The sequence below is a fragment of the Nerophis ophidion genome, linkage group LG25, assembly GCF_033978795.1.
Source record: "Nerophis ophidion isolate RoL-2023_Sa linkage group LG25, RoL_Noph_v1.0, whole genome shotgun sequence".
Classification (NCBI taxonomy): domain Eukaryota; kingdom Metazoa; phylum Chordata; class Actinopteri; order Syngnathiformes; family Syngnathidae; genus Nerophis; species Nerophis ophidion.
The window spans coordinates 15719987-15745040 of NC_084635.1; the positions used below are offsets into that span (position 1 = coordinate 15719987).

At 39.8% G+C, this 25054-nt stretch overlaps 1 protein-coding gene across 5 annotated transcripts in view; it reads left to right on the forward strand.

Moving 5' to 3' along the window:
- glceb (glucuronic acid epimerase b) overlaps nt 1-25054 on the forward strand; it is an 83275-nt gene that overhangs the window by 52534 nt on the left and 5687 nt on the right. For 3 of the 5 annotated variants that reach the window (XR_009804292.1, XM_061887444.1, XM_061887445.1), the window contains exons 5-6: nt 9096-9388; nt 13027-13770. Coding sequence is in view for 3 of the 5 variants with exons in the window: in XM_061887444.1 (XP_061743428.1) it covers nt 9096-9388; nt 13027-13758 (1025 nt within the window). In the remaining 2 variants the exon portion in view is untranslated. Of the gene's footprint in view, nt 1-9095; nt 9389-13026; nt 24373-25054 lie in introns of those variants that run through there. The other 2 variants (XR_009804291.1, XM_061887443.1) reach the window with 2 other exon arrangements.

A 25054-nucleotide genomic window follows, 5' to 3' on the forward strand; every position in this document is an offset into this window, starting at 1 on the left:
ATTTGTATATGTCAATAAAATTGCATTTGTGTCTACTTAAAAGTTAATTAAAATTATTCGAGCAAACACTTTACAGTGATTCATTGCAATTATTTCAAATTCTAGGTTGTAATATACAAACCCCGTTTCCATATGAGTTGGGAAATTGTGTTACATGTAAATACAATCTGAATACAATGATTTACAAATACTTTTCAACCCATATTCCGTTGAATGCACTACAAAGACAACATATTTAATGTTCAAACTCAAACACTATTTTTTGGGGGGAAATAATAATGAACTTAGAATTTCATGGCTGCAAACCGTGTCAAAGTAGTTGGGAAAGGGCATGTTCACCACTGTGTTACATCACCTTTTCTTTTAACAACACTCAATAAACGTTTGGGAACTGAGGAAACTAATTGTTGAAGCTATTAGAGTGGAATTCTTTCCCATTCTTGTTTTATGTAGACCTTCAGTCGTTCAACAGTTCGGGGTCTCCGCTGTCGTATTTTACGCTTCATGATGTGCCACACATTTTCGATGGGAGACAGGTCTGGACTGCAGGCAAGCCAGTCTAGTACCCACACTCTTTTACTACGAAGCCACACTGTTGTAACACGTAGCTTGCCGTTTTCTTGCTGAAATAAGCAGGGGCATCCATGATAACGTTGCTTGGACGGCAACACATGTTGCTCCAAAACCTGTATGTACCTTTCAGCATTAATGGTGCTTTCACAGATGTGTAAGTGACCCATGCCTTGGCCACTAATACACCCCCATACCATCACACATGCTGGCTTTTCATCTTTGCGCCTAGAACAATCCGGATGGTTATTTTCGTCTTTGATCCGGAAGACACAACGTCCAGAGTTTTCCCCCAAAAAATTGAAATGTGGACTCGTCAGACCACAGAACACTTTTCCACTTTGCATCAGTCCATCTTAGATAAGCTTAGGCCCAGCAAAGCTAGTGGCATTTCTGGGTGTTGTTGATAAATGGCTTTCGCTTTGCATAGTAGAGCTTTAACTTGCACTTAAAGATGTAGCGACGAACTGTATTTAGTGACAGTGGTTTTCTGAAGTGTTCCTGAGCCCATGTGTTGATATCCTTTAGAGATTGATGTCGGTTTTTGATATAGTGTAGTCTGAGGGATCGAAGGTCACGGTCATTCATTGTTGGTTTCCGGTTATGCCGCTTACGTGGAGTGATTTCTCCAGATTCTCTGAACCTTTTAATGATATTATGGTTCGTAGATGTTGAAATCCCTGAATTTCTTGCAATTGCACTTTGAGAAATGTTGTTCTTATACTGTTTGACTATTTACTCACGCAGTTGTGGACAAAGGGGTGTACCTCACCCCATCCTTTCTTGTGAAAGACTGAGCATTTTTTGGGAAGCTGTTTTTATACCCAATCATGGCACCCACCCGTTCCCAATTAGCCTGCACACCTGTGGGATGTTCCAAATAATTGTTTGATGAGCATTCCTCAACTTTATCAATATTTATTGCCACCTTTCCCAACTTCTTTGTCATGTGTTGCTGGCATCAAATTCAAAAGTCAATGATTATTTGCAAAAAAGAAAAAAAATGTTTTATCAGTTTGAACATCAAATATGTTGTCTTGTAGCATATTCAACTGAATATGGGTTGAAAATGATTGTATTCCGTTTGTATTTACATCTAACACAATTTCCCAACTCATATGCCAATCAATCTATCCCCAGGTGCATGTACATCTGATTTTTAAGAAATTAATCGCATGACAGCCATAGTGTCAAAAATGCTTAACAGCATGATAAATGATAATGATAAATGGGTTGTACTTCTATAGCGCTTTTCTACCTTCAAGGTACTCAAAGCGCTTTGACACTACTTCCACATTTACCCATTCACACACACATTCACACACTGATGGAGGGAGCTGCCATGCAAGGCACTAACCAGCACCCATCAGGAGGAAGGGTGAAGTGTCTTTCTCAGGACACAACGGACGTGACGAGGTTAGTACTCGGTGGGGATTGAACCAGGGACCCTCGGGTTGCACACGGCCACTCTTCCACTGCGCCACGCCCTGTCACCTTATAACAAGCCATATTGAAGTGCAGAGCAGAAGAGGTGGAATCTCTTCTGTATTCCTCGCCCATTCTTTATTGATAGCAGAGTAATCACAGGGCAAGAGTACAAATCCACTTACTCTCTGCTTTGCCTTAAGTAATGGATTTATGAGTGCATTAAAGAGCTGTGTTCTACCAGAGGCCCCAGCCAGACTGTCTCCTTTCCTTATTCTCCTCCTTGTGACTGCCCTTGTGTCTGTGGCCCCTGCCGCCTCCTACTCACTTGGCTCATGCCATGTGTGAAACCGCTGTCTCTGGTTGTCGATTGTCCTCTCTCGGTCGGCTCATTTTCACCCTCTGTCTGGCCTCAAAGGCTCTTGTGCAACCCGTCGTTGCATTACTCATCTCTTCTTTTTAACTCCTGCACTCTTTCGTCTCATCAACTTTTAAGGGGCCTCTCTGTGCGGCTGTGACTCTTTTAGCTCCGCTGAGTAACGAGGCCAAATAGGAGCCTTTTTTGAGACTTGCTGGCACTTCAGGGGTTTGAAGTGAATTCACAAAAGCAACTCAAATACTTCAGCTGAGCATGAGCAGAACACATTCAGAGAGCGACAGATGACATTCAAGCTGCAAATTCAGACACAATGAAAGTTTCTGCATTGTCTCTAGATCACGGGTGTCAACCTCTGGCCCGCCGTGTAATTTAATTTGGCCTTTGAGGCAATATCAAATTAACATTAGAGCTGGCCCGCCGCTGTTATACCACATTCACCGCTAATACTCATACTCGTCAACCCTCCCAATTTTCCCGGGAGACTCCCGAAGTTCAGTGACCCTCCCGAATTTCTCCCGATTTCCACCCGGACAATAATATTGGGGGCGGGCCGTAATGTGCATAATATATGCGGCTCATACACAGACACAAGTGTATGCAAGGCATACTTGGTCAACAGCCATACAGGTCACACTGAGGGTGGCCGTATAAATAAGGTTAACACTGTTACAAATATGCGCCACACTGTGAACCCACAGCAAACAAGAATGACAAACACAACATCCGCACCGTAACACAACATAAACACAACGGGACAAATACCCAGAACCCCTTGCATCACTAACTCTTCCAGGACGCTATGATATACACCCCCGCTACCACCAAACCCCGCCCCAACTCAAACCCACCGCCGAAAAAAGGGATTACATTTGTGTTTTTATTTTATTTGATATGCCATTGATATTTTTTAATTATTATTATTTGAAACTGTATTTTGTATGTCACTATAAAGTTATATAAGCCTTGCTTGGTCAATATTCAATGCAAAACTTGTTTGGGTCCCTATTAAAGGGTTCATTTGTTCAACCTCGGCCCACGGCTTTGTTCAGATTTAAATTTTGGCCCGCTCTGTATTTGAGTTTGACACCACTGCTCTAGATCGTCTGTTTTCTTTTGGACCACCTGGTACTGCTCTTTCCTTGGGAATTCTGGGATTTATTCATTCCCTTCTGTTCCTTTTCATTAAGCTTGGGGTATAAAGACACATACTCCCATGTAACCCTAGAGAAGCTTGTTGTGTGTGTGTATGTGTGTTCCATCTGGTAATTGTACTATGTTAAATATTATTTTTAAAAGTGTTTCTTCTAAAGCATGACTGTTATTAAAGCAGATACATGTTGGGAATAGAGATGCAACTTTTGTAGTTTTTGATCTTGAGTAATAATCACAGTTTCACGATATGCATTCATTTCACAACAAAACGTTTATAAAATCACAGACATTCCTTTAAGAGATGTTGATGTTGTTTTTATTACTGACTGAAATAACAGTAATCAAATGATAACAATATATAATAACGGTACAAAATTGCTAACAATAAATGAACAAATAAATTAATAATTGTACTATTAATATAAGACTAAGATTAACTTTATTGGTCAACCGGGGGATAATTTTACTCTTATGGGTAATTAACTCAAGTGTCATTGTTACCAGCTGTCATCCATGCATAGTTATTCAATTTTAATTATTAAAATATGCTGTGTTATTAATAACTGGAATGTACATTATTGTGCAAGCTCCTGATGTTATGTTAGTGTTTTACACTTGCTATTTTAACTTACCATGCCAATCATTTATTCAACTCAAACCAGAAGAAGGGATCTCTAACGTTAAATGGTCACGGAATGAAGCCATTGAGGAGTACCTCTTACTGTTTGTTCACACTGAACTAACCTAACGCTATGCTACTGTTTTTAATTGAAATGTTTATAATTTAACTCCCTACCACCTCAAATCTTCATGAAGTAACTTGCCACTAACATTATGTAATTTTGGTATTTGCCTTACCTACTTTGGCGAGTAAAACTAGGTGGTGATCTCACAAATGGTCCACCATATTGGCAGGTTTTGCAAATGCTTGAGCCATGGTCTTCAATGACTCCGTGGTAAATTTTTAAAGTACCCAAATGATTTCCCCACACTGTCGACGTCAGCTTTTTTTGCATGGGAAAAGTCCACTACTTTGTCCTGCTGCCATTTTAAGCCAATGTAGCATGCTAGCGTGTCTCTCAGTAGGCATGTATAAGTGCGTACTCTGAGCAGGTTGTGCCAAAAATAACGTACCAGCATTATGTCCGTTTATTGCGAGTAAAGAAGACTGAATCACAAGGTGTTGGAGTGCTTTTTTTGATTGAATAATTGTTTTTATTCATGGTTAAACCGACAAAGTGTGTTAAGAATACTCTCTCATCCTCGATCACTTAAAATATGGCAAGATGGCGGCGCCCGGACGGGCTGCGACACTGCGGTGCTCTTGCTAAAGATGGAACATTTGGCGGAAATGCCGGACAGTTCTGCAGACTTCATGGCTGGCTCGCATCGTGGTCACTCCGTGATCACGTACGACCGCCAGACACTTCTGGATATGGACATATCGGGCCGTTTTGGACTGATAGACGCGGGCGTGCTAAACATGCTAACTAGCATGGGGATACGTCGGCGGCTACATCCAGCGGCCTGTGAAGCAGCGGAGTCTAGTAGCAGCGGGGGCCGTCTACGGAGCAGACGCCAGCGGTGTGATCGGAAACGCGGATGTCGAGCGGGGCTAAAAACAAAGCAGAAGGCTAATCCCCACAGAACACCACTTCCCTCCACCCTGAAGACGGATTTAAATAAAGGATGCGAGACTACTGGTCTGGGTAAGGAGTCAGTTAAATTAGAACAAGTTTTTTCTGCTTTGAGTGTTTCAGAGTTGGACATGTGTTTTACTGAGGTGGCTAACTATGATGCGTGCAGTTTATCAAAGCAACAAACAAACAATCGGAAAATCCCCGTTACTGAGGTGGCTAACCATGATGCGTGCAGTTTATCAAAGCAACAATCAAACAATCGGAACATTCCCGTCGTATCAATTCCTAGATATGGTCGTAATTATACTGAATGCACTGGGCATAATAAACACAACATTATTAATATTGCTACTACGGATAATTTGATCAAAAATTCCCTAAAACAGCCCACTACCTATAATATAGGTTTTTTAAACATAAGATCATTGTCTCCCAAAACGTTGTTAGTTAATGATATCATCAGAGACAACAATCTTAACGTCATCGGTCTCAGTGAAACCTGGCTTAAACCAAACGACTTTTTTGCGCTAAATGAGGCATGTCCTCCTAACTTTACACATGCGCATATTGCCCGTCCGCTTAAAAGGGGTGGGGGGGTCGCACTAATATACAATGAAAACTTTAACCTTAGTCCTAACATAAATAATAAATATAAATCGTTTGAGGTGCTTACTATGAGGTCTGTCACACCGCTGCCTCTACACCTGGCTGTTATCTACCGCCCCCCAGGGCCCTGTTCGGACTTTATCAATGAATTCTCAGAGTTCGTTGCTGATCTAGTGACACACGCCGATAATATAATCATAATGGGGGACTTTAATATCCATATGAATACCCCATCGGACCCACCGTGCGTAGCGCTCCAGACTATAATTGATAGCTGTGGTCTCACACAAATAATAAATGAACCCACGCATCGCAACGGTAATACGATAGACCTAGTGCTTGTCAGGGGTATCACCGCTTCCAAAGTTACGATACTCCCGTATACTAAAGTATTGTCCGATCATTACCTTATAAAATTCGAGGTTCAGACGCATGTTCGTCAAACTAATAATAATAATAACTGCTATAGCAGCCGCAACATTAATACGGCCACAACGACAACTCTTGCTGACCTACTGCCCTCGGTAATGGCACCATTCCCAAAGTATGTGGGCTCTATTGATAACCTCACTAACAACTTTAACGACGCCCTGCGCGAAACCATTGATAACATAGCACCGCTAAAGTTAAAAAAGGCTCCAAAAAAGCGTACCCCGTGGTTTACAGAAGAAACTAAAGCTCAGAAATTATTATGCAGAAAGCTGGAACGCAAATGGCGCACGACTAAACTTGAGGTACACCATCAAGCATTTAGTGATGGTTTAATAACTTATAAACGCATGCTTACCTTAGCTAAAGCTAATTATTACTCAAATCTCATCCACCGTAATAAAAACGATCCTAAATTTTTGTTTAGTACGGTAGCATCGCTAACCCAACAAGGGACTCCTTCCAGTAGCTCCACCCACTCAGCTGATGACTTTATGCAATTCTTTTGTAAGAAAATTGAAGTCATTAGAAAGGAGATTAAAGATAATGCGTCCCAGCTACAACGGGGTTCTATTAACATTGACACGATTGTATATACGGCGGATACTGCCCTCCAAAATAGTTTCTCTCGTTTTGAGGAAATAACATTAGAGGAATTGTTACGTGTAAATGGAATAAAACAAACAACATGTTTACTTGACCCTCTTCCTGGGAAACTGATCAAGGAGCTCTTTGTATTATTAGGTCCATCAGTGCTAAATATTATAAACTTATCACTTTCCTCGGGCACTGTTCCCCTAGCATTCAAAAAAGCGGTTATTCATCCTCTTCTTAAAAGACCTAACCTCGATCCTGACCTCATGGTAAACTACCGACCGGTGTCTCACCTTCCCTTTATTTCAAAAATCCTCGAAAAAATTGTTGCGGAGCAGTTAAATGAACACTTAGCGTCTAACAATCTATGTGAAACCTTTCAATCCGGTTTCAGGGCAAATCACTCGACGGAGACAGCCCTCGCAAAAATGACTAATGATCTATTGCTAACGATGGATTCTGATGCGTCATCTATGTTGCTGCTCCTCGATCTTAGCGCTGCTTTCGATACCGTCGATCATAATATTTTATTAGAACGTATCAAAACACGAATTGGTATGTCAGACTTAGCCCTGTCTTGGTTTAACTCTTATCTTACTGATAGGATGCAGTGTGTCTCCCATAACAATGTGACCTCGGACTACGTTAAGGTAACGTGTGGAGTTCCCCAGGGTTCGGTCCTTGGCCCTGCACTCTTCAGCATCTACATGCTGCCGCTAGGTGACATCATACGCAAATACGGTGTTAGCTTTCACTGTTATGCTGATGACACCCAACTCTACATGCCCCTAAAGCTGACCAACACGCCGGATTGTAGTCAGCTGGAGGCGTGTCTTAATGAAATTAAACAATGGATGTCCGCTAACTTTTTGCAACTCAACGCCAAAAAAACGGAAATGCTGATTATCGGTCCTGCTAGACACCGAACTCTATTTAATAATACAACTATAACATTTGACAACCAAACAATTAAACAAGGCGACACGGTAAAGAATCTGGGTATTATCTTCGACCCAACTCTCTCCTTTGAGGCACACATTAAAAGCGTTACTAAAACGGCCTTCTTTCATCTCCGTAATATCGCTAAGATTCGCTCCATTCTGTCCACTAAAGACGCTGAGATCATTATCCATGCGTTTGTTACGTCTCGCCTCGACTACTGTAACGTATTATTTTCGGGTCTCCCCATGTCTAGCATTAAAAGATTACAGTTGGTACAAAATGCGGCTGCTAGACTTTTGACAAGAACAAGAAAGTTTGATCACATTACGCCTGTACTGGCTCACCTGCACTGGCTTCCTGTGCACTTAAGATGTGACTTTAAGGTTTTACTACTTACGTATAAAATACTACACGGTCTAGCTCCATCCTATCTTGCCGATTGTATTGTACCATATGTCCCGGCAAGAAATCTGCGTTCAAAGGACTCCGGCTTGTTAGTGATTCCCAAAGCCCAAAAAAAGTCTGCGGGCTATAGAGCGTTTTCCGTTCGGGCTCCAGTACTCTGGAATGCCCTCCCGGTAACAGTTCGAGATGCCACCTCAGTAGAAGCATTTAAGTCTCACCTTAAAACTCATTTGTATACTGTAGCCTTTAAATAGACTCCCTTTTTAGACCAGTTGATCTGCTGTTTCTTTTCTTTTTCTTCTATGTCCCACTCTCCCCTGTGGAGGGGGTCCGGTCCGATGGAGGGGGTCCGGTCCGATCCGGTGGCCATGTACTGCTTGCCTGTGTATCGGCTGGGGACATCTCTGCGCTGCTGATCCGCCTCGACATCTCTGCGCTGCTGATCCGCCTCCGCTTGGGATGGTTTCCTGCTGGCTCCGCTGTGAACGGGACTCTCGCTGCTGAGTTGGACCCGCTTTGGACTGGACTCTCGCGACTGTGTTGGATCCATTGTGGATTGAACTTTCACAGTATCATGTTAGACCCGCTCGACATCCATTGCTTTCCTCCTCTATGGTTCTCATAATCATTATTGTCACAGACGTCCCACTGGATCATTATTGTCAACGATGTCCCACTGGGTGTGAGTTTTCCTTGCCCTTATGTGGGCCTACCGAGGATGTCGTGGTGTTTTGTGCAGCCCTTTGAGACACTAGTGATTTAGGGCTATATAAGTAAACATTGATTGATTGATTGATTGATTAAAAAAAAAATCTTGAAATTGAGGTCATTGTTATTTCTACTACTGCAGTTAATGCAAAAAAAGGCATGCTCTGTTTTTGTGTTTCAGGTTTTGACCATGCATTTATTATATCTTTGCTGCTTCTAACCTATTCAACGTTATCTCTACACAGAGTCCTCGGGGGGCGTATCACTCCCGCTAGATAACACCAAAGACTTCATCCTCAGCTTGGACATAAAGTTCACCTCCAACGGCAGTTTGTCGGTCATCCTCGACACTACAGAGAAAGGCTCGCCGTTCACTATCCACTATGTTACCAATACGCAGCTCATCGCGTTTAAAGACCGTGAAATCACCTATGGAATAGGGCCACGTACCATCTGGACCTCCCTGACACGCGACCTGGTCACAGACCTCAGGAAAGGTGTCGGTTTGTCGAACACCAAGGCTGTGAAATCCACTAAGGTGGGTATGAAACTTACGCGGCACAAAGTTGGTGGGAATCTGTCCCACTCATATTTATACGATTCTAAAGTGTTGCTTGTATTGCACTTTATGTAAAGCTAAGCCATGTGTATCGCTCTGGACACATAGGTGCATCTCAATGAATGATATAGCTTTCAAAAGGGAATTCATTTGAGTTGTTCCATGGATGTCATTTTGAGGATGGGGTGTGTCCTCTGCAGTTTTTAACATCCAAAAATAATATTATTGAATGGAGATAAATCAAAAACTTGCGCCAAGCGGAAAACAGCCGCTCAGGCTGAATCTTTTCTCTTTTAACCGTCCACAAGCTTATTGATGGGATTTCTGGGGCTGCCTTCTTTTCAACATGCCAGTGATTGACAGCACGAATCAGCTGACCAATCAGCGGTAAGATGCGAGATAATAGCCAATTGGCCTCCACAAGGCAATATAAATTATAATAGAAAGACAAATATAATATTGGGTAAGAATACAAATTGCAGCTTACATTATTGTGATTCGTGGGTAGTGCAATGGCTTAATTATCAATCTTTTGTTCCAGTGGATATGGTTCAGTTCCCAGCCAGGACATAAAGGGTACGGTAAGACTTTAGTAAAGGGAACACATATTCACCCTTGATTACACTAGTTGCTTATTAACATGCAAATTAGTAACATATTTGCTCTTAATTAGTCATTATCAAGTACTTATGAATGCCTTATTATGCATGGCCTTTTTGTACAACCAGTAAGCCATTAGCTAAGTCAGGGGCGCTTACACTTTTTCTGCAGGTGAGCTACTTTTCAATTGACCAAGTCGAGGAGATCTACCTCATTCCTATTTATAATTTATATTTATTTATTTATGAAAGAGACATTTTTGTTAACAAGTTCATGGTGTTTAATGATAATACAAGCATGTTTAACACACATAGATTCCTTTCTTTCATGAAGACAAGAATATAAGTTGGTGTATTTGATTCTGATGACTTGCATTCATTGGAATTACACAGTGGTGCTGATAACGTCCGCATTTTCAAATGGAGGAAAAAAAAAGTTGTCCTTTCTGTCCAATACCACATGAAAGTGGTTGGATTTGACATCTCATTTGTCCAACTTGCATACTCGTTTTTAAACACTTTGTTATGAGAGTAGCATATGTGTGTGGCCCTTTAATGTCTGGCAGCAGGTGAGTGACGTCAGTGAGAGTGCGGGTGGGCAAGCAAGTGAGAAAGCGGTCGCTGAGGTCGGGGGAGAAATACATTGGCATCAAACTCCGTAGCTTGCTAGCTTGTGCGCGCTAGCTTTCTGAGACTCTTATTTTGTTAGCACAGGCAGGATGAAACAGGTCTTTTATGGTGAAGACAGGAACTGTGCAGTCGGTCTTTAGAGTTTTGACAGTAGGTACGGAGTCTCTAGAAATAAAATGTGTTTCTCTGCGTCCGCCCTCTTAGTGAATTTTTTCTTAAATATGAGCTTGCAGCAGCCAGCGTCATCTCACAAGATCCTCGGGTGCCGAGAATGTCAAACAACTGACGAAAGTGAAGTCTTGGTATGATTGATGATTGCTCATTTTTATGTATATTTTTTAATGCCTGGCTTGAGATCGACTGACACACCCTCCGAGATCGACCAGTAGATCGCGATCGACGTAATGGGCACCCCTGAGCTAAGTCTTCCCTCAATAACCTCAGAATTATTACTTATTAGTAACCCTAACCCTTATATGTTCCCTTAGTGTCCAAATAACTCTAAATTAAGTATTTGTTACTTTAATAAGCAACTAATAATGGTGAATATGTTACCCATACTAAAGTGTTACCAAAGGTACTAATTGAACTAAACTAAATCAGACATTTCCTACACTGAGTAATTATTATAGCTTGCAGCTAATAAAGAACCCAACTTCAGTACCTCCTACAATTTGAAAAATGGTCAAAAAGTTGAATATTGTACATAACTGTGTCACACTGTAATTTGCAAGTGAGCTTCAAAGCCTTACTGTACCTTTCATTGATTTCCATGAACTAAAATCTTGAAAGCAATTAACTTTTGCATCGTATTCTAATTTATTGAGATGCATCTGTAATCCATCTTCAGGGACTTTTTCCGGTGGGAAATAATGTTAATCAGTCCCGGAGTCTAACTGCTGCCATTATAAAACCTTTGTTAATTGTTCAGGACTAGTTTTAGTCTGATGATGAATTAAGTTGAAATGCAAACTGAAGATTCCATAATCTTGACTAAATTACATGTTTAGAGTGCATCTGGAAAATATTAATACACGTTTCCACATTTTGTTAGCCTTATTCCAAAATGTAATACATTCATTTTTGTCTTCAAAATTCTACTCACAATACCTCACAATGACAATGTGAAAAGTTTTTTTTAAAGATAGTTGCACATTTAGTACAAATAAAAACCTAAGAAATCACATCTACATAGGTATTCACAGCCTTTGCCATGAAACTCGAAAGTGAGACCTACGGTCTTAAAGGTCCCAATGAGCCCAGTGGCCTCCATCTTCTGTAAATGGAAGAAGTTTGGAACCACCAGGACTCTTCATCGTCTAAACTGGTAATTGGGGGAGAAGTGAAGTGACCAAGAACCCAATAATTACTCTGTCAAAGCTACAGCATTTCTCTTCGAGAGAGGAGAACTTTACAGAAGGACAACCATAGCATACTCCGAACATTTAGAAAATAACATTACAGTCAATTATTAGACAAAAACAGAAACAACACAAGATAAATATGAGGCATACTAAACAATATTAAAGATGGTGCTCGGAAGGATTACCTTGAATACTCTATAGACGGAAACATAAAAAAAATACGATATGAATGAAGTAGTTGAACACTTTGATAGTTACTATGTAAATATTGGTACCAACCTAGATCAAATAATTCCAAAAACCAGACCAGTTGAGGACTTGAATGACACAATAAATAAAAATCCCAACACCATGTTCCTCAGTAATGTGACAGAAGAGAAAATAATCAAAATTGTAAAGAAATGTAAATCCAATACCTCAACTGACTGTGACAAAATTTCTATGAAAGTTATTAAAAAAAGCGATTGAAAGAATTTGAGAACCATTGATGTATGTCAGCAATCTATCATTTCAAACTGGAACATTCCCAGAGGAAATAAACTGGCACATTCCCAGAGGAAATGAAAATAGCAAGAGTTGTACCGATTTACATGACTGGAGACAAACACCAATTTACAAATTACAGACCTGTTTCTTTACTGCCACAATTTTCCCTGAAGAGATCTGAAAATGGATGCCCACCGAAGCTTTGCATCCAACCTGATGGAGCTTGAGAGGTGCTGCAAAAAGGAAGGGGGGAATCTTCTCAAAGATAGGTGTGCCACGCTTTTGGCATCGTATTTGATGTGACTTGTGGCTGTAATTGCTGCCAAAGTATTTAGGAAAAGCTGTGAAAGGTTATGAACATATGATTTCTATTTTTTTTATAAATTTGCCAAAATCTCTTAAAAAAACGTGTGGACTAAAATGATTTTATTCCATTCTAGAATAAGGCTGTCACATTAAAAATGTGAAAAAAGTGAAATGCTGTGAATACTTTTTGAGTGCGCTGTACTTACTAAACTGGTTTTGATTTCTCCCCTAGATCATGCCCAGGCGAGTTGTGCGACTACTACTACATGGGCGGGGCTTTGTTGACAACATCACGATCTCCACCACAGCCCACATGGCCGCCTTCTTTGCTGCCAGCGACTGGCTGCGACGCAACCAGGACGAACGAGGCGGTTGGCCCATCATGGTCACGCGGAAATTGGGCGAGGGCTTCCGGCCACTAGACCCGGGCTGGTACTCGGCCATGGCCCAGGGCCAGGCCATGTCCACCCTGGTGAGAGCCTATCTCCTCACCAAGGACCAGGCTTACCTCAATGCTGCACTCAAGGCAGTGGGACCCTATAAGGTTCCCTCAGCGCAGCATGGGGTCAAAGCTGTATTTATGAACAAATATGACTGGTATGAAGAGTATCCCACCTCACCCAGTTCCTTTGTCCTCAACGGCTTCATATATTCCCTGCTGGGACTCTACGACTTGAGCGAGACAGCTGGCGAGAAGCTCGGCAGGGAAGCCGGGCAGCTGTTAAGCCGCGGCATGGAGTCTCTGAAAGCCATGCTGCCGCTCTTTGACACCGGGTCAGGGAGTATTTATGACCTGCGCCACTTCATGTTGGGCACTGCGCCCAATTTGGCTCGCTGGGACTATCACACCACGCACATTAACCAGCTGCAGCTGCTGGCATCCATCGATAGCTCGCCCATCTTTAAGGAAGTGGTAAAGCGCTGGAAAGGCTACTTGAAAGGAATCCGTGCCAAGCACAACTAGAGCGACAAGAGGGTGAATACTCTTTGTGTGACTGGATGGTTGACTGAATGTGAAAAGGAAGCATATATTGTATGCCTGTAGGTGTTGGAGTGGAGGTTTACAATCCTCAGAATGGGTTTGGCGTAGCTGAAGGCCTCTTAGAAATACAGACCTTGTGTGCTCTGTTGCAGGTGTTTTGTTCTCTCAAGCACTGATAGTAGCACACATAGTTTTCTTCAGCTAGTATTTGTAATGATGCACAGACTTAGTTTACGACATACAAGTTTTTTTTTTTTTTGGTTCCCAGGAAAGACCCTTCTGTGTTGTGCTTTTTTTAAATCTAGTACGGTAGTACCTTAACTTACAAGCGTGGTTTTGTGATGGAGCTTTTAAGGGAAACTGCACTTTTTAAAAACATTTTGCCCAAAGTTCACAATCATTATAAAAGACATGACAACGGAGGGTTGTTTTATTCATTCTAGATATGAACTAAATGTGATCAAAAGTCCACTTACAATGGAGCTTTTAGTAGTTGCTCTATTCTGCCATCATCCAAACACATCCATTAAGGTGTTATATACATGATGTAAGTATATATGTAATGTAGAAAAAATCACATTTATATTATCATTTAATATTTACGTATTTTGATTTATTTTGATCCATCCATCCATCTATTTCTACCGCTTATTCCCTTTTGGTGCACGGGGGGCGCTGGTGTCTATCTCAGCTACAATCAGGCGGAAGGCGGTGTACACCCTGGACAAGTCGCCACCTCATCGTCATCGCAGGGCCAACACAGATAGACAGACAACATTCACACTCGCATCCAAACTCTAGGGCCGATTTAGTGTTGTCAGTCAACCTATCCCCAGGTGCATGTTTTTGGAAGTGTGAAAAAGCCGGAGTACCCAGAGGGAACCCACGCAGTCACGGGGAGAACATGCAAACTCCACACAGAAAGATCCCTAGCCCGGGATTGAACTCAGGACCTTGGTATTGTGAGGCAGACGCATTACTCCCTCTTCCATTATGTTGCCCCGTATTTTGATCATTTAAAGCATATGCGATGCATTAATTAAAAAAAAAAAAAAAGCGTCAAAATGTTCACTTTTTTTAATTTACAGCATCACTGATTATTACACACTGCAGACTTCATGAAAGTCGACAAACATAATTAAAAATCTCTTACTGTGCAATGTATGCTGTCGTTAGAATGCCGACTGATAAATTCTTGTTACCGGTATATTCCTGTTTGGATGAAGAATGACTCATAATCCTCGTGTCTTTTAGTGATTTACTCACAATTTCTCGGATCCCCATTCGGCTGCCAAAGTGTTCCAACTTGTCGGAATACCTCGTCAGCCTTCTTCTGTCGAGGTGAAATGCATGATTTGTCATCTAGAATACATTTCCAAGAAGCAAAGAAGCGAGGACACACCTCACCAATCAATCATGTCGACATTGCACAAAATCTTTGTAATCACGGCGCCGCCATAAAAAGTTTGTCTGTGTTAGCGCTTATAACAATATCACCAATACTTGGTTAATATTCAAGTCACAAGATGTAAATGGAGTATTTTTGGCCAATTAATTGAATGAATTTTTTTTTTTTTTTCTCTATTTTATTGGTGAAATCAAGGACCTCCCATTGGCTACCTTATAAGCAGACTTTTATTTACGTTTTATTCAGAATTTAGAATGCATCCAAAAAAAATGCATCCGTCATGTATTTCAAAATGATTGTGAACGATAAGCAAAATCCCCCCCTCAAAAAAGTGAAGTTCCCCTTTAACTCCAAACAGTTGTACCCCAAATCAACATCTCTTATTGAAATGAATTTAGATACATTTAATTGGTGCTTGACCCCACAAAACAGCACATTTTTAACGTGTACAATGAGTTTTAAAAATGAAAAAGTTGTAGTATAGAATGTACTCCAAATTACCTTATGAGGTAATTTATGAATAATGTACATTTACCTTGGAGAGAGGACTTCTACAGTATCTCTATCGAGCTGCTTTTCCATATTTTCATGGATAAATGTCCACCGTTTAGATATTATTCTTGGCTGGCGTTAGACTCATTCTGCTTCAAAGCGGTGAGGGCTAGGAGTGATGCGCCAAATTGCTTCGCCAAGCTGCCAACACGCGTGATCCCGCTTTTCAGTCCAGGTGCTACTGTAATTGGTAAAGCACACCACATTTGAAGGGTATCGATTGGGATTCAGCTGTATTTTCCCCCATTTCATCTCATAATGACAACACTGTAAATATTATATCGAATGCATCGCAATCCCACACACATCTTTTTTAAACCTTATTTCCTATAGTCTGTCTAGAATTTAGTTAGCTGTATGCTAACATTGACAGATAAGCTAAAAAATGCAGACTTAGTAAAGCAGGTGTTTGCCTTTCTGGAGACCACTTAATGGATGTATCAAATGTTTTGGGTCTTAAGGTGAATACACTTACTTACTATACAGTATTAGGGGATTTTTTTTTTTTTTTCAGTTTACCCGACACATGAAACATGACAAATTGGGGGGTTGCACTACCCACTTAAGCCACCCAAGGGTTAAATATCTTAAAATGTGTTTTGTAGCAATTCCAACTTCAACCACGTCTGGTGCTATTTAGACAAGTTTTCCATCATTTTAAGCAGACTGCATTGCAAAATGAGTAACCCTCCCCTTCCTCTCACACGTATGGATCCCTTCCCGGCAGTAATAAGAGACACGTGCGATGCATCGTCAGTTGTTAATATTATTTAAGTTGACAAACAGCTTATTGTGCCTGCACAAAATGGACAGATAACATAGGGGTGAATTAATCTTGCAAACCAGCTCTTTAGTATTTAATTTCCATTATCAAAGCCGGCAAGACACTACTTTGCAAATAGTCTTTCAGGGTTCTATTCTACAATTTGCTTAAGTGAAAAAAGGTGCGTAACTGTGACTCAAGTCTTGTTACTCTGCGCCTTCATGCATGATGCGCACTCTCAATGGAGCAACCTTAAAAATGAGGTTCCCTATCAAATCTGGCCTATTTGCGTAGTCTCTCATCCGCTTAATTACTTTTGCTTGTATTTGTTTCCTAGGCTGGAATAAATCCAAGGTGAAACATTGTATTGCACTTGAAGTCTGGATACTGTGTACGCCACACAGGAAAAATGACAAAAGAAACTTCCAGAAAACTATCAAATCTATTCTGGCCCCTTCAATGGAGACACACGGAAATATCCGTTGAGATAGGGATAAAAGGACCAAAACACAGTTCTAAATTAACGATCAAAATACAAATTGCTCATCAATGTCTTGAGAGTTCGACCACAGCAGAGGGGGACTGTGCGCATATCATTTGAGTTTGGATGACCTGGACTAACAGATGTTCATTGCATTTGGATTATCCATCCATCCATTTTCTACCGCTTATTCCCTTTTGGGGTCGCGGGGGGCTATGTCACTATTTAATAGAAATTACATACAGTACAGGCAGAAAGTTTGGACGCACCTTCTCATTTCAATGCATTTTTTTATTTTCATGACTATTTACATTGTCACTGAAGGCATCAAAACTATGACACCTGTGAAGTGAAAACCCTTTCAGGTGAACCTCTTGAAGCTCATCAAGAGAATGCCAAGAATGTACAAAACAGTAATCAGAGCAAAAGGGTGCCTATTTTGAAGAAACTAGAATATAAAACATATTTTCAGTTATATCACCTTTTTTTTGTTACGAACATAACTCCACGTGTTCATTTATAGTTTCGATGCCTTCAGTGACAACCTACAATGCAAATAGTTATGAAAATAAAGAAAACCCATTGAATGAGAAGGTGTGTTCAAACTTTTGGCCTGTACTATGTATAACGTAGAGCAGGGGTCACCAACCTTTTTGAAACCAAGAGCTACTTCTTGGGTACTGATTAATGCGAAGGGCTACCAGTTTGATACACACTTAAATAAATTGCCAGAAATAGCCAATTTGCTCAATTTACCTTCTAATAAATAAATCTATATGTATATATATATTTAAAAAATGGGTATTTCTGTCTGTCATTCCGTCGTACATTTGTTTTCCTTTTACGGAATGTTTTTTGTGGAGAATAAATGATGAAAAAAACACTTAATTGAACGGTTTAAAAAAAGGGGGAAACACGAAAAAAAATTAAAATTTAATTTTGAAACATAGTTTATCTTCAATTTCGACTCTTTACAATTAAAAAAAAATTCAACCGAAAAATATGAAGTTAAAAACTAACTAATTTGCATCTCTTTGAAAAAATTAAAAATAAAATTAATGGAACATCATTAGTAATTTTTCCTGATTAGGATTAATTTTAGAATTTTGATGACATGTTTTAAATAGGTTAAAATCCAATCTGCACTTTGTTAGAATATATAACAAATCAGACCAAGCTATATTTCTAACAAAGACAAATAATTTTTTCTTCTAGATTTTCCAGAACAAAAATTTTAAAAGAAATTCAAAAGACTTTGAAATAAGATTTAAATTTGATTCTACAGATTTTCTAGATTTGCCAGAATAATTTTTGGGAATTTTAAATCATAATAAGTTTGAAGAAATATTTCCCAAATATTCTTTGTCGAAAAAACAGAAGCTAAAATGAAGAATTAAATTAAAATGTATTTATTATTCTTTACAATAAAAAAAAAAAAACTTGAACACAGATTTAAATTGTCAGGAAAGAAGAGGAAGGAATTTAAAAGGTAAAAATGTATATGTGTTTAAAAATCCTAAAATAATTTTTAAGGTTGTATTTTTTCTCTAAAATTGTCTTTCTGAAAGTTATAAGAAGCAAAGTAAAAATAAATAAATGAATTTATTTAAACAAGTGAATACCAAGTTTTTAAATTATTTTCTCAAATTTTCAAATTCTATTTGAGTTTTGTCTCTCTTAGAATTAAAAATGTCAAGCAAAGTGAGACCAGCTTGCTAGTAAATAAATAAAATTTAAAAAATACAGGCAGCAATTTGAGCTATTTTTAGAACAGGCCAGCGGGCGAATCATCTGGTCCTTACGGGCTACCTGGTGCCCGCGGGCACCGCGTTGGTGACCCTTGATGTAGAGTCTATCATATGATTTAATTGGTTTGACAGTTAATTTCAGATGTCACACACCCCTGCGTAAGGACATGCACACAAACAGCTGTTTACACCCATCTGTCATGGCTTCGCGAACATTTGCACTAAACATAACTCTTAACATCACAAATAGCATCATAATAGGTAAACATAAATATTATCTACAGATTATTATTCAAAACCAGTCAGGAAGAAGAAGCTGTTGTAGCGTGCATACACACACTACGTCACTGCCTGGATGAATGCAGCCTTTTTTAATTTTAAGTGTTCTCTTTTTTCATGGATTTCCGTGACATGCACGAATGTTAGGAAAACCCGACACTCCACAATTTTCACACAGCCCCCCCACCAAAAAAAAAGTTTGCTTCATTAGTAATGAGCCCGCCTTCATTCCCGACCGAAGCACTTTTGCTTAATCTCAAACAGGACAATATGGTCCTTAAGTGTGTTGGTGCCAGTTTGTGGAGGCGGGTGTTGTTGGTTGATAGAAATGTTTTCTGTCCATGCAATACAATGTGGGCAGCAAAGGCTTACTATGATTTCAACATTATATAAAAAAAACAAACATTAAGCCTGAGGTGAATTGTTGACAGACTTAAGTTTTTCCTTGGTGCATTAACCTTAATCTTTTTGAACAAGCCTAGCCCAGTATGATAAGACGGAAGCTTGCCAATAAACCATCTTCTAGTCAGGAGAGCTTGCCCGTGGTAATGCGTGAGTCAGCAGAACAATTGAGAGGCTTTGAGTTGATGTAGCGCAAATATCCTCAATGGAAGCAGAGGAGCCAGTAATCGGGGTCAGTCTGCTTTCAGCAGGAAGGAAGTCAGAAAGTGAATGTTTTATTATGCGCATCGGAATTGTCTTGACCATCAGAACAAAACTGCGTACAGATATATGTAAAGTAAGATGACAACGGCGTAGTATTGTGTGCAGTCCGAGTCCCTTGGGTTACAATAGTATTGCGATAACTATAATATCATGATACAGTGCTACCTTGGTTTTTGTTGGATCAATTGTACAAAGACCAAAGCAATTTTTTTCCTTCAGAAATAATGTCAATCCAATCTCTTCCAGACTGTAATTGATTATAGTTGTGGTTTTTAGAGGAATCTTTGGGCATCTAACTGTCAGAGTTAGTTTGTGACGAACCCCAGGATGCAGAGAAGGAGGCAGGCATTTTGCTGGTAAACATGATTTAATTAAAATACTAGGACAAGAACAAACAAAAAGGGTACTAACAAAAAACGCGCCCTGGGTGGATAACAAACTAAAAGAGCTAGGATGGGAGCTAGAAAACAAAAGGAGCTTAGCATGGAAACTAGCAAAAACAAAAGGGCCTAGCGCGGAAGCTAGCGGGTAACGAGCAGGAAAACAGAAGTCGTACTTGTAATATGAAAACAAACTGGAAGCGGGGAACAAAAAACAGTAAGCTACAAACATCTAACGAACGTAGCTTACCGCTACGCTGCAATGACAAGCCCAGTAGGAACGACAGGTAGAACTGATATTGACACGACACGACAATACAGAAGCGACAATAATCCAGCGCAGACTGGAGGAGAAAACAGGTCTAAACAGGAGCGGGCTGATTGACACCAGGTGTGGCCAGGTGCCAATCAGCCGCAGCTGAGGGGACACAGCACTCAGGGAGAAAGACAGGAAACCAACAAAATAAGAGCGCTGACAGGAAGCACTACACACAGAGGAAACAAAGACAAATGCAGAGGAAAAAACTAAAACACAGTGAAACTGTCAGGGACAAGCCTGACACTAACGATGGATATCTGATTCTGGTAATATATTTGGTATATAGTTTTAATCAGGTTACAAAAGTTCCTCTTGGCTGCTGGTGTACAACTTGCACACAGTGTGGGCCTAAAGTTTTTTATATTTTTTTATTTACCAAAATCACATAATTAATCAATCAAATGAATGTGACTGTGAATGTTGTCTATCTGTGTTGGCCCTGCGATGAGGTAGCAACTTTTCCAGGGTGTACCCCGCCTTCCGCCCGATTGTAGCTGAGATAGGCACCAGCGCCCCCCGCAACCCCTAAAGGGAATAAGCGGTAGAAAATGGATGGATGGATAAAGGTAACACTCCAACCCCAACCCAGTTCTAACATTACAATACTTCTAAGAAATGTACACGCACTTGAAAAGACATACAAATACAATACTAAAAACATTTAGTACTAGTTAAGCAAAAATTTATTAAAGCAGCAGTATCAATAACAAAGTCAGTAATAGCTGTTCATTGTTTTTAATCTGAAAATGGATTCTAAAAAAAAAAAATGTTTTTTTAAACAATTGTTTTAAATGTTTATCCTAATCAGAGTAAATATGAATTGCAATTAAAGTTAAAGTACCACTGATAGTCACACACACACATCAGGTGTGGTGGAATTAGCCTCTGCATTTGACCCATCCCCTTGTTCCACCCTCTAGGAGGTGAGGGGAGCAGTGAGCAGCAGCGGTGGCAGCGCTCGGGAATCATTTTAGTGATTTAACCCTCAATTCCAACCCTTGATGCTGAGTGCCAAGCAGGGAGGAAAATGGTCCCATTTTTATAGTCTTTGGTATGACTCGGTCGGGGTTTGAACTCCCGACCTACCGATCTTAGGACGGACACTAACCACAAGGCCACTGAGCAGGTTTGGTTGTCAATCAATTTTTGGAGCACCCCTAAAAGTTTGACATGCAGAAAACTATCACAGTGCTAGCACTCGCAACTTTTTTGGGCCCCACAGTGTATTTGTATTCTTTTGTCATACTCAGTTTTAAAAAACAAAACAGGGATTCCTTGTTTGGGCACTGGATTATGTGAAATGATGCACATGCAAACAGAGTAGTTTATTCGTATGATTATCAGGCCAGTATACAAAAACCAAAAATGTTGGCAAATACTTTTGTCTAAAAGGGTGTATGAAAACCAAGGTGCCGCTGTACAGTGGAAGCGATATTATGGGGATGAAGAATATGTGCAATATATCTTGATATTGATATTTAAGAACCTTTCCAAAAACAGCTGTCCTTCAACTGTTGAATTGAAAACGGTGATATTAGCTTCCTGCTCAAAATGTCCAGTTTTCAACCTACCGTATTTCCTTGAATTGCCGCCAGGGCGCTAATTAATTTAAAACCTCATCTCACTCCTGCGCTTACCAAAGGCATGCGGTAAAAGTAAGCATGCGCTAATTATTTTAAAACCTCTTCTCACTCTGGCACTTACCAAAGGTATGGAGTAAAAATTTTAATGTGATGTAAGCTTGAACCTTAAATCTTACTGAATAGCTCTTAATCTTCTTCCCTTTATGCAATTTCGAATTACCGGTATTGAAATCAGCCTCCTCAGTTTTGAAAATGATGACAGGTAGTGTCAGTCGTGACGTCACAAGTTTGACCAGGCGGTAATAGTAAGCATGCGCTAATTATTTTGGGAAGCGAGTTTGACCCGGCAGTAATTCAAGACAGGCGCATACTATATGCCCGGCAGCAATTCAAGGAAATACGGTATTTTAAATACAATTTTAAAAATCATTATGATAGGTACTGCGATGAGATGGCGACTTGTCCAGGGTGTACCCCGCCTTCCGCCCGATTGTAGCTGAGATAGGCGCCAGCGCCCCCCCGCCACCCCAAAAGGGAATAAGCGGTAGAAAATGGATGGATGGATTATGATAGGTAATGAAAGTTTGAATAATTTCATTGTTGATATATAACCAAGATTGACCTGCTAGGGCACAATTTAAAAATAATTATGATAGGTAAAGAAAGTTAAAATCATTTCATTGTTGACATATAACCAAGATTGACCAAATTCATCCTTGTCATTATAAGACAAGTCTGGGCATTTATTTTGACTCGGGGGCCACATTTACAGAAAAAAATGTGTCTGGGGGGCCGGTATATCTATATTTATGAACACTAGTACAAAACCTCACCATAATGTCTGATTGAATGCCAAAAACGTTATGACAGACCACCTTAAAAAAAACGTAATGTAATTTGACATTTTTCTATGAAGGGTAAAACACTGAATATTGACAACAAATGAACGTCACACATCCTTTCACATAGACACATTTTACAATCAAGTGAAACGCAACAAAAATGCGACACACAGTGAAATATGAACGCGAAGGGTACAAAATAAACCCACCTACAATCTGATACATCACTAAGCTTTAGAACTTTGTTGTGAAAATCTCCTTCCGCGTCTGTAGAAACGCTCCCCGCCCACACGGCTAGGTGCCTCGTCTAAGCTTCTGTGACGTAGATTACCATAGTAACTAATTAGATGCCCATAGTAACTAATTAGATGACCATAGTAACTAATTAGATGACCATAGTAACTAATTAGATGACCATAGTAACTAATTAGATGACCATAGTAACTAATTAGATGACCATTGTAACTAATTAGATGACCATAGTAACTAATTAGATGACCATTGTTACTATTATATCATCCAGAAGCGCTTATTCCAACCATTGAAAGACTTAGTATAGTTGAATACTTACAGTCGTTAGAAAACATGATTGCAGATCATAATGGGAGCTACACTTTCTATCTTAAAGATCTAAAAAAATTATTTGGGAATGTTCGGCGGGCCAGATTGAAAAGCTTAACGGGCCCCCGGGCCTTAATTCCCCCAGGCCTGTTATAAGATGTTTAAGGAAACGGGTCAAATGTCATATTGGTGACCTCGACTAAACCACAGTGTTAGGTTCTATTCTAAGAATGTTAGTACTCCAATTCTGTGGGGTTTTTTTTGCAATTTCTGCGTAATTCATTCATGTTTTTCCATGGTTTTCACCGTAGCTGAAAGTGCACACAGGAAGTTCAGTTTTGTTTATACCAAAGTCACTCATCAGAGAATATTACATGTATATTTTTGAACAGATTCAGCATTATATGAGCTTCAGTCACCTTGTGACTTTGCCTTTTTAGTACTAATGGTAGTGTAGATTTTAGAGAGGGGGGAGATGGGTCAAAGTTTCTGTAAAAAGGGGGCTGTGTGCAACCAGAGATTAGCATTTAGGTGCAGCTACAATATCAACCGATTTTTGTGCACACTTTTTTTTTTTTCTACTTTCATTTTAGGTCGTGTGGTGGGTTGGTAGTCATTTTGCTCTTTAGACAAAAGCACAAGTTCCATTGTTTTAGTTGACTTTATTTCAGCTTCATTATTATTTCCGCGATGTGAGGTGCAACTTGTGCGTTATGAAAGCTGCTAAGAGACAATGTAACTTTCTTTGTTTTCATATGCAGTGCTTTTCCCTCCGCTCGCGGTCAAAAGTAATTTATGCAATAAAACGTTTACTTTGGTTACGTCCGCCACAGGACACCCGTAGTGGTTGTACAAATGTCCAGTCGAAGCACAATGTGCAAATGCTACCATTTTTATTATTTTTCTTTAGTGTAAGAAGGTATAGAGGTGTTTATACACACAAAGTACAACATTGTGCTTTAAAAGTACTTTTTTTTTTTTTTATTGCAAAAATAAATAAAAGCATTTTCCTAAGCTTCTGGTCTAAGTGTCTAATGTATTTATGCTGAAACTGCTGTATTTTGTTATTATTTTTGGTTGATGTCCCTGGAATCCAAGTGAAGTGGCATATTTTTCTGATTAACTGGGGCGGTTTAGCTCGGTTGGTAGAGCGGCCGTGCCAGCAACTTGAGGGTTGCAGGTTCGATTCCCGCTTCTGCCATCCTAGTCACTGCCGTTGTGTCCTTGGGCAAGACGCTTTACCCACCTGCTCCCAGTGCCACCCACACTGGTTTGAATTTTCTTTTTTGTTCTTCAAGTTTATTGTTCTTCAGTCAATGGTCAACAAAGCAAACAAACAGTTGTACATTCATAGATTGAAAATAAAAAGTTGTACATTCATAGATTGAAAATAAAAAATGTTACAGACCGAAAGGGTTTAGGCTGAAGTTAAACACTTATTGCGCCTAACCCTATAAACAATTTCAAATACAAAATAAACTTCCGAAAATTATAAAATGTCCTTTGCACAACGTATTATAAATACACATTATGAACAACTTGAACGTAGTTCAATTTTATACACAGTACAGGCATGTGAAATATCCCTGTGTACATATAGACCTTTGCACTAATTATATATACAATATATACAAACAATTGTACTTTTATTATTATTTATATCTCATGTTTAATTTTTAATTAACATTAATCATAG